This window comes from Esox lucius, chromosome 4 (assembly GCF_011004845.1).
Source record: "Esox lucius isolate fEsoLuc1 chromosome 4, fEsoLuc1.pri, whole genome shotgun sequence".
Lineage (NCBI taxonomy): Eukaryota > Metazoa > Chordata > Actinopteri > Esociformes > Esocidae > Esox > Esox lucius.
The window spans coordinates 21,286,022-21,295,622 of record NC_047572.1 but is presented as its reverse complement, the minus strand read 5'-3'; the positions used below and the strand labels follow the sequence as shown (position 1 = coordinate 21,295,622).

At 41.6% G+C, this 9,601-nt stretch overlaps 1 protein-coding gene across 1 annotated transcript; it reads right to left on the bottom strand.

The window, feature by feature from the left end:
- Window positions 1-2,052: 2,052 nt before the first annotated feature.
- Window positions 2,053-8,686, bottom strand: slc26a2 (solute carrier family 26 member 2). The gene is made up of 4 exons (XM_010898954.5): window positions 8,370-8,686; window positions 6,420-7,023; window positions 5,581-6,320; window positions 2,053-5,391 (listed from the first exon to the last, which is right to left on the bottom strand). The coding sequence occupies exons 1-4, from the start codon at window positions 8,390-8,392 to the stop codon at window positions 4,584-4,586; spliced, it is 2,175 nt and encodes a 724-aa protein (XP_010897256.2). The 5' UTR covers window positions 8,393-8,686; the 3' UTR covers window positions 2,053-4,583.
- Between the last annotated feature and the right edge of the window lie 915 nt (window positions 8,687-9,601).

Here is a 9,601-nt window from a genome sequence, read left to right as displayed (position 1 = left end):
CCATTCCTCCTCTGGATCATCCAGATGGTCATTGGCAAACTTCAGACGGGCCTGGACATGCGCTGGCTTGAGCAGAGGGACCTTGCGTGCGCTGCAGGATTTTAATCCATGAGGTTGGCCTAAGCTAGAGACTGCACTCTAAACCATTTAGCACAGGGAAAGATTTGCAGAAAACAACTAAAATATAAATTTTTATGAGTAGATCAGAGAGCAACAAGCAATTTACACATTGATGGCTGGGGGCCATTTGATGGTGTGTTGAGAATGCTATCCAATGATATAGCGTGAGAATTCATTGTAAATCAATTCTTGACTCTTTTATCCCAGAACTCTGGTCAATGGCTCCATTTTTGACTGCTCTAAAAAAAGAGCTTTTTGGGTCATCTGGTTTATTTTCATTAACCAGCTGGCAAATTAATATTTGTAAATAGTTAGTAGGTATAATTTGTGTTAATGTTGGGAGTAGGAGAAGGAAATACATTCAAAAACAACATTGCCCTAAAACATATTGTGTCAACCTGTTGATCAAACAGACGCACAGTTCATTGCTAGTGCCTAACATCAGCCAGTTAAGCTACCTAGAATAGTAAGTTATCTTTATGACATTGACTATTGAGTACCGAGGATAGCTGGGAGACACTGTGCATACCACAGCAATACTGCAGTGTGCTTCACCAACGTTGCCAAACACGGCGCTTAGCGTTGACAAAATAGAATCTTCTTCCACTTCTCAGTCTGCCACATGGCTTCAGACAATCTCTAGCCGATATTTTATGTTTTACCACTCCCCCACTAGGGCCACTTTTGCACTTAGTCTATCCCATAAAGCACCTGGGCTATTGTTTAGAGATGACATAGGCCTCTCGGTGGCCTCCCAGACTGGTGCCCAAAAGTAGAATGTGCTTTAAAGATATCCTGAAAATCCTATAGAGGCCTGAAAACAGGAATGGATCCCACATAGACGTTGTGGAATATTATTTTGTAGAAATGCAATGGACTATCATTTAATCAATTAGCACATAGACCATGTCAGGATCCTGGACTTTACAGATAAACGTTCAACTAGGTTTACTGGAGACATTAAACACAGTGTTAACTTGATCAACCCAAAACTAGTAGCAAATTCCAATGAAACAGACATATGTGACATTTTTTGTTTTCACTTGGTTGGTTTTGCTGTGCCAGTTCTCTCAGGCACCAACCTGTCCTTGGCATCAACCTTTCACTGATAGTTAATATGAACTGAATCGAAGCCTTATAAAAGAGAAATGAGAAGCTTGTTGTCTTGTACTGACTGGTTTTGGCCATGTTATATTGTGTGGGCTGGGACATTCCTCCCACCATCTCCTTCCAGTCAAAACACGGTGAAACGCTCTTAAAGCTGCAACCAGAAAATGCAGGCTGGAGATCTGACAAACGCACAGGCATCGTGTCTGTACCCAGGTTGCAATGCAAGTCCTAGATATGCCGCCCAAAGCACTCGAAAGTATGCATTGTACATAACTAACATAGGGTGGGCCAAAGTTGACAGCGAGACAGGACTGGGTACCCCCTGCCTGAAACCAAGCAAGTGAACAGATATCTGTGGGAAGTAAGGGTGCTTTGTTGCCTTAGCACACCTTGAAGAGTTTTAGCCTTGTATTGTCCAGTACAGTATCTATACACTTCCTTCGCAAGCCACACTGTCAGAACAGGGACGCTGCACTCACAAATCAAACATGCTGTGCAATGGAGATGTATTAATGTATCATTACCCACCCCCCAACCCCCTTCTACAAACAGAGCTGGTCTGTAATGTCTGAAGGGGAGTGTTAAACACATACACATATTTACTTAGAGTAACCAGGAAAGCCAGAGTTAAAGACATATTGAAAGTCTTAGTTACACACTAAGAAATCATGTATCTCCAAAATTTGCACTTCAGTCTTCATGAAGAAAGCACCTAGCCTCAACCAAGTCAGAGTAATGTTCAACAGTTCTGCAAAAATGACTTGCATCACAATGCTGAAGGAAGTGATACCGTACAAACAAAAGCAAGGAACAAATTCTGGTTTAAGAAATGACATTTACTCACAGTGTATAGAAATATAGGAAACCTCTGGAATTACAATAACAATACATGCCATTTAGTAAACACTTATCCAAAGCAGCTTACTTTCACACATGGGTATATTTAGAAAGACACTTCATAAAACATACGATCGAAGAGGCACTTAAAAGTTCACATTTAGAATTTCCCTTATCATGCTAGATATTTCCCTGATCAAAACGTTTTGCTCTATATTCTATAAAATGCAAATAAGCTTAAAACTGCCATAAAAAAAACAACCACACCTTCTCAGCAATGATTAAACACTAAATTACAATTTCAGTCAAATAAATATACAGTATATAGCTATTTAAATTTCATTTGTTGAATGTTGAATCTCCGGATGTGTCAGTTAAACAAGTAATTATTTTGTATTATAGAGACCTGCACACTCGTGAAAAAGTAATATTTTCTGATAACGCCCAAAAACTACTAAGTGTGATAAAGTGCATAAAAGACGTGAACAACAACATTTATGCATAGAATGTGCTTTGATTAATCACTTTTCTTTCCCCAGTGTGCAGGTCTCAAACCTAAGTAAACAGGCATAACATCAATAGGAAACAACAGAAGCAGAAAGCATTCATCACAACCCCTGAAAGCAACAGGGCTATTTGATTAAAATATTAATAAAGCTTTGTCTTTCAACTGATTCTGACAAACTGAAAGTTTGAGTAGATGAACATTTCTGGCATGGCCTGAGCTTGCTGGAAGGAAAATTGTAGTGTCCTTGAGCTGCAGTCTGGAAGGCTGTAATTGGTTGATGGCAAGTAATCCACCTGTCGCTACCTGACAGCTCTTCACTTAAACTCCAATTCAATGCTGGGGTCACATTGACAAGGTCCGCTGGAAAACATCTCCTCTTGTTGTGCACTCAGCTCAGGAGGCCTGTCTGTCTGTTCACTGTAAATGTATCTGCACACTAGAAACAAGTGCTGTTTGTTCTCTTTGGAGTAATAGGGTATGGGCATTATGTAGACTTCACAATAGTAACCCGCAGACCCTACAATAATATCCATGGGGGGTGCAGGTTTAGGATCATTATCTTCTTTGGGAATGAAGAGGTGGTGGGGGGACAAACAGGTTGACATCCAAAAGTAACCTGATTTTTGTATTTATCTGTATCATAAATAGGTGGGTAGTGCTCCAAATATAAAGCCGTCTTTAAAGGAATGGGTTGGGTACGAGCTGACAAACCGATCAGTTTGATTGTGCAAATGTTGCTGCATAGGCCAGCCTGTGTCAGGAGTGCATTTTTGCTCATCTCAAATGGGAAATGTAACAGAATATGCACAGGACAAGCCGCAAGACATTCCTTCAGCCAGTCATATTCCCCTATACATATATAAACATGGCTCAACAGACAATCCATGTATGCATTTCTATATATAATTGGGCGATTGTGAATGAGTATATTAGCCATTGCAGACAAGTGCAGACGAACAAACAGCTGACCCCATGCAACACCACTAAAGATGTAACTTATGATTTTCAAAACATGCCTGTTGCTGGATGAGGGCATGACAGGTCTTATAATGTATCTCACAAAAACTTTTTTTGCAACACAAACAGACATGGGTAGAATACACAACACCTCGTAAAGGCTTCAGTAAATATTGGTTTTGCATAGTCACCTAGGTAAGAGAAGGTGAATTATTGTGAGCTGGTATTCATTGGTCATTGCACCACTCAAGCATTCCATAATATCAGGTATTAACAGAAAAACAGGAATGGTATTGTAACAGCATTTCCAAAAACAAAATACATTCACAATGATGTACAGTAACAGCATTACAACGTGTCAGCATTTGTTTGGTCATGAGAAACAACTAAAATAATGATAATCTGCAACGAGAAAAATTCATTATATGTAGGAACCTCTACATTTCCATTCACCTTGCATTTAGTTTGACAACACAGTATCATCACTAATAAGCTGCAGCTTCAAAATGATCTGTTGTAATTTCAAAAGCTACAGTACGAGGCTGACAATCTCATTTGGCATTCACCAGACAACTCCCTCCAACTCCATCACCATTCGTCTTACTGACAGCAGCTTTGTGTTTCCTTCAGTAACACAGGCTTGAAATGTCAACAACACTAACATTATCACAATTTGCACAAGAACAAAACATGGAGGGAGAAATTGGTTACTAAATCATGGTGACAAAAACCTGGCCAAAACAGGGCTCTGAGCATTGCTAAAGAAAACTGTGTCTTTAAGCTTGACAAGACATTAGCCACAGTCTGACAATGAAATTAACAATGTGTAGCAATTCTCTGTTGCACTGTATAGCTATACTGTAAACAAGATTATACACATTAACTACTTCCAGGTCAAATTCTCTGCTGTAATGCTTTTGGATGCATTAACAAATGTTCCTATAAGGCACTATAGCAATATTACATTCTACATAATTTGCTAGATATTTTATTGATATGTCAATTTTCCGCAAGATATAGTTCTGTAACTATATAATCATTAAAGCTCTTGTTAACAGAATGTCTGACAGTCTCCATTCTGAGGGCAGAGGCTCTGTGTGTAGTGGACGGCGTCACTGATGGTGAAAAACACTTTTTCCTTCTCTCCTTTACTCTTCTCTTCGTAGTAGTCACCTCTATCCAATGACTCCAAGACTGAGGTATTACACTGGGCCAGGAACACTTGGACACCCAACTGCTTGTAATCCTTACACACCTCCTTTAAGGCATTGACCCCTGCTGTGTCCAGGAACAGCACTGGGCTGCAGTCTATAACCACCGAGTGGAAGTTGACTTGGTTTGGTAGGAAGACTTTGGTTTTGGTCGCCAACTCTGTGTCTTTACCCAGGATCTCAACCCCCACAATTTTCATATCCGCTGCAGCTTCTTGCTTCCTCCCCAGTTTCTCCTTTTTCCTGCGCTGCGCCTTCTCCTTCACGGGGTCCAGACCCAGGCAGCGGTATAAGGCCTTCTTGAACAGGCTCTGGTTGGCATAATAGATTGGTGCCTCATAGCGGAATATGGCCACCCCAGGTTGGGTCTGCAAGCCCTTGTAGGAAGCCAGGTCCTGGTAGAGTTCATGGTCTCCTGCCTTCCCCAGCTCTGAGGCTTGGGCTCTTTGGGTGCGCCCTAACACACAGAAGGCTGAGACCATCACGCCCACCAACAGGCCCAGCTCGGTGTTGACGAACGCTGATGTTGCCATGGTCACCAGCCAGATGACAGCATCCACGTGATTAATGCGCCACATCCGAGGGAAGTCTGTGAACTTCCGTAACGCTCCGCGGAGATTGACCACGATGATAACTGCCAGCACACACCTGATGACAACATGAAAAAACATTAAACTGATTTTATTTTATTAGGTTGTTTTATAAAATCCGTACTTATTGAGCAAACGTTGACTTGTCATACTATGTCCAATGGATGTACAGCAAAGAGTTTAACATGTTTAGTAGCTAAGCTAAGAGACGGACAGTCCAGATTTACATAGAATAACATTATCTTACTTTTGTAGTGAGTAGAAGAGGGGGGCAATGACCAACAACACCAGGAGAAGCACCAGGGCCGTGACCAGACCAGACAGCTGAGTCTGACAGCCGGTAGATTCCTTCACCAAAGTCTTGGTCAGGGCCGCACTGGTAGTGAAGCAGCGGAAGAACGATGGCAGGATGTTACAGAAGCCTATGGCGTACATCTCCTGGTTGGCATCCACCGTGTAGCCGTGCTTCTTGGCAAACATCTCAGACAGGGAGACGGTGATGGCAAAGCCAACAATGGCTATGGTGAAGGCATCTACGGCTACGTTAGGGATCAGAGACCAGGATGGGAGCTGTGGGGACTGGAAACCAGTGGGGATGGCTCCAGCTACATCAGAGCCATACTCCTCTTTGAAGTGTCCAAAGTGGGAGGCCAGGGTGGCGGCGATAACCACAAAGAGCTCAAACGGGATGGGGGCTTTCAGCTTGGCTTTGAAGCGATCACTGAACTCCTTGGTGGGGACCAGCACCGCCAGGCAGACCAGGCTTGTGAGCAGGTCACAGATGTTGGTTTGGCCCAGGTTCTGGAAGACGCTGACCCATGTCTTGATGAGAGAGCCCCAGCCCTGGATGCGGGGAAGCTTTAGTCCAAGGAGGTACTTGACCTGGGAGGTGAGGATGGTGAGTGAGGCCCCGGTTGCAAAGCCACTCAGGAGGGAGTCTGACAGGTATACCGACACAAAGCCCACCTGGAGGAGGCCCATCAACACCTACAACGAGATTGACGTCAAAACAACAGTTAAAGCAATTTTTACATAAACAAATGTTTGCGTAGTGCATTTGATCGTTCCCTCTTTCTGCACATTCACCTGATAGACTCCGGCCGTGAAGGTGAGGGTTGCTCCCACCATGATGGCATAACAGCTTCTATCACAGACTGACTCTGTGGCGGAGGCGTTCCAGTTGTCCAGGCCCATGGTTGCGTTGTTCCTGTTAGTCTCAGTGAGGTATCCCGCCAGCACCAGCTCCCGGTCCACCACCTGTCCCACCAGCAGGCACAGCACTCCAAATATACCCACAGAGATGTGTCTGGAGGTGCCCAGCAGGGTGTAGATGATGCTGGAGAAGAACGAGGTGTAGAGACCATAGATAGGGTCCTGGCCTGCCAGTAGGGAGTAGGCAATTGACTGAGGCACCAGCAGGATGCCCACTATCAATCCAGACATGACATCACCCAGGATCCACTCTTTAAACTGGTAGTGAGGCAGCCATTTTATTATGGGGACAAACCCCAGAAGCTTGGCCTTGGCTCGCTCTGAGCTACATTTGCACTGCTTTTTAAGTTGGTGTGAAAGACCTGTCCTCCAGTTTTCCTTCTCTCTCTCCCTTCTCGCCAGCATCACAGGAGTGTGTAGGGCACTCTGAGCTCCCTGGTCTGCTGAGACACAGTCGTCCTCTTCATCCCTCGTAGCACTTGGAAATAAAAAGGCTGTTTACGTTAAGAGACTCAACCACTCTGATGATTCTGTAGAACAGTGTAAAATCAAACCATCATGACGGCAACACTAAGAGTCAGTCTATTCATAAAAACATCAATAATTCTTAGCCACAGACATAATGTAAACCATTAATGAACTGACTACAGTGATCAATATGAAATGGATGTGTCACAGGGTTATTGACACATTTACATACTCAAGACTGGGCCCAGCATTTTCCCAGACATATCAACGAAGACTTGAGATGCCCGTTTATTTTGTTGTGTAAACTTATATTGATAGTTAGAAATGCACCCTTTCAAAGTAGCGTGTGCCACATTTTTATAGAGCCACCACAGGAGTTTCTCAAGTGTGAAGACAATTGTGTCAGAGCTGTATCAAGTTTCTGTGCAGTACGCAGGCATATCACTCGATTTTCCTAAGATTGACGGCACAATCCTGCGTGGTACATCTCAAAGGCGCTAGTCTGTCTAGTGTTTTATTCTCTCTCTCAAATTCCAGGAGACCGATTACAGTATAATGAAAATGTCTTTATAATGTACATATTTGAAATACTAATAAACTGTGAAATGGCCACAAATCAACGTTTTCCTCCCCAGTGGCCCTGTCAATGTTGAAACAAGTCAGACTAAAACAGTTGAGCCAGCTGTGGAGTTGGTGATCCATGGTATTTCTATAGTTCATATTTTGTTACTGTTAAATTCTTTGTCCAATTAAGGCTACAGACAACCAGGTGAGGTTCTACTAATCAGTGACTTGAATTAATCACTCAAGTATAACATAGAAGCTAAAACCAGCAGACACTCAGCAAATACTAAACAGAGAACATAACTACAAATGATTAAAAAAAGAGTTTTGCGCTCAATTAAATAATATTTGATTGAGAATATGTTTTGCATTAAAAAAGTGTTTGCGAAGCAAATAGTTTATTCCATTTCTAACTTTTGATTGCGTTAGAAAGACACTAAAGTAACTCAAAAAAAGTAGTGGCCCGGACCGGAGTCCACAATGCAGCTACTTCGTTTAAAAAGATATGTAAGCTTTATCAATAAATAAAAAACACATAATTATGAAGTTGTTAAAGATATCTATGTAATAGCACTCATTTTTTTAAAAAAAAATTCAACGACGTTAACTGTAGACTACATCAGGTTATGAATGGGAACCATTGTAAACAAGTTGTCAACGTGTACAGTACCAGGTTGAATACACAAGTCTACTTTGTTTGTTGATAGTCCTTTTTAACATGCAAATATCTTTACAAATCATCATATTCAGTTACTATTTCTTCGGTCTATTCATTTGCATAATAGTACTCACGTGAGACTGATACTACTGTCCATTTAGTAAGTTATTACAAAAATCATTCGATACTTTCCCTATCGTCGCACTGGGCATCCGTCGCATTAGCAGTACTTGACTTGCTTTTGGCAATGCGAACACGCCCCCACGACGTGATACGCGAACCTCTATCACGTGACATCACCCACACTCTCACATAGGTAGGGTCATATCTATGGGTAGGGTTGTGTTTGGTTGCATTTCATTCTCCAAAGAAAGCCGTCGGAAGGACAGTCTGCGTGGTTTTTCTCAGTTGTTTTCGAAATTATTATGTTACTGTTCTACTTAATCGATTTGTCTGGTATAGTTATGTAACTTCCTTCGCTTCTGTCTTCACCATCACCAGTTGCCATGTTGGAGACGTTTGGAGAAAATCAAATCCGCTATGTATCATGGGGATTATGTGACCGACGGACTGATCTATAAATGATAATGAGTCATAAAGAAGCAACTTGGTTTGTAGATCTGTCAGTCGCCTGTCACAGGCAGTCGTTTCTGTTGCTTGGTTGCTATCCTCTCCAACACAACCAATGAACATGCCACACACGCGTTCTGAAATACACTGGTTATGTTTAAGTGGTTTAAATCGATAGAAGGCGACTGTGACAGTTTGTTTTGCATTACCAATAAGAACTTAATATTATTAGTAGATCAGTACTTTGTTACAATTACCAAGGCTACTCATAGCGAAGCATGGACAAGAAAACACTAGATAGATTGATGCAGAGCCCATGTACTGTACGTGAGAATGGAGCAATTTGGCAGCCATTTTGCCTGGGACCTAAACCAGCTACAACAGTTGTCTTACCGTACGATTGTATAAATAACCACTGTCATGCATAGCGTAATGCATACAATGACTACTTTTCAGAATATTAAAATTTTTTAACAATTTTAAATTGTTTTCAATCATTTGTTAATACAGGAGTACAAAATGAATTGTATCTAATGTATGATAGGAACTAAATATTTAGTTCCTATGAAAACAATTAACTGTGATTTTACGTTATCATATCTATATATTGTATATACATATGAATATTAGAATTTCAGAAATTACAATTATTAGAATTAGAAAAATTACATTTTTGTCAAAGTATGCTACACTAAACACAGCTAGCTAGCTAACTAAATTTGGCATGGCAATTTGAGGTGATGGGAGGGCAGAAATAGTTATAGCTTGGCAACTTTTTTGTGGTCAAAAACTAGCC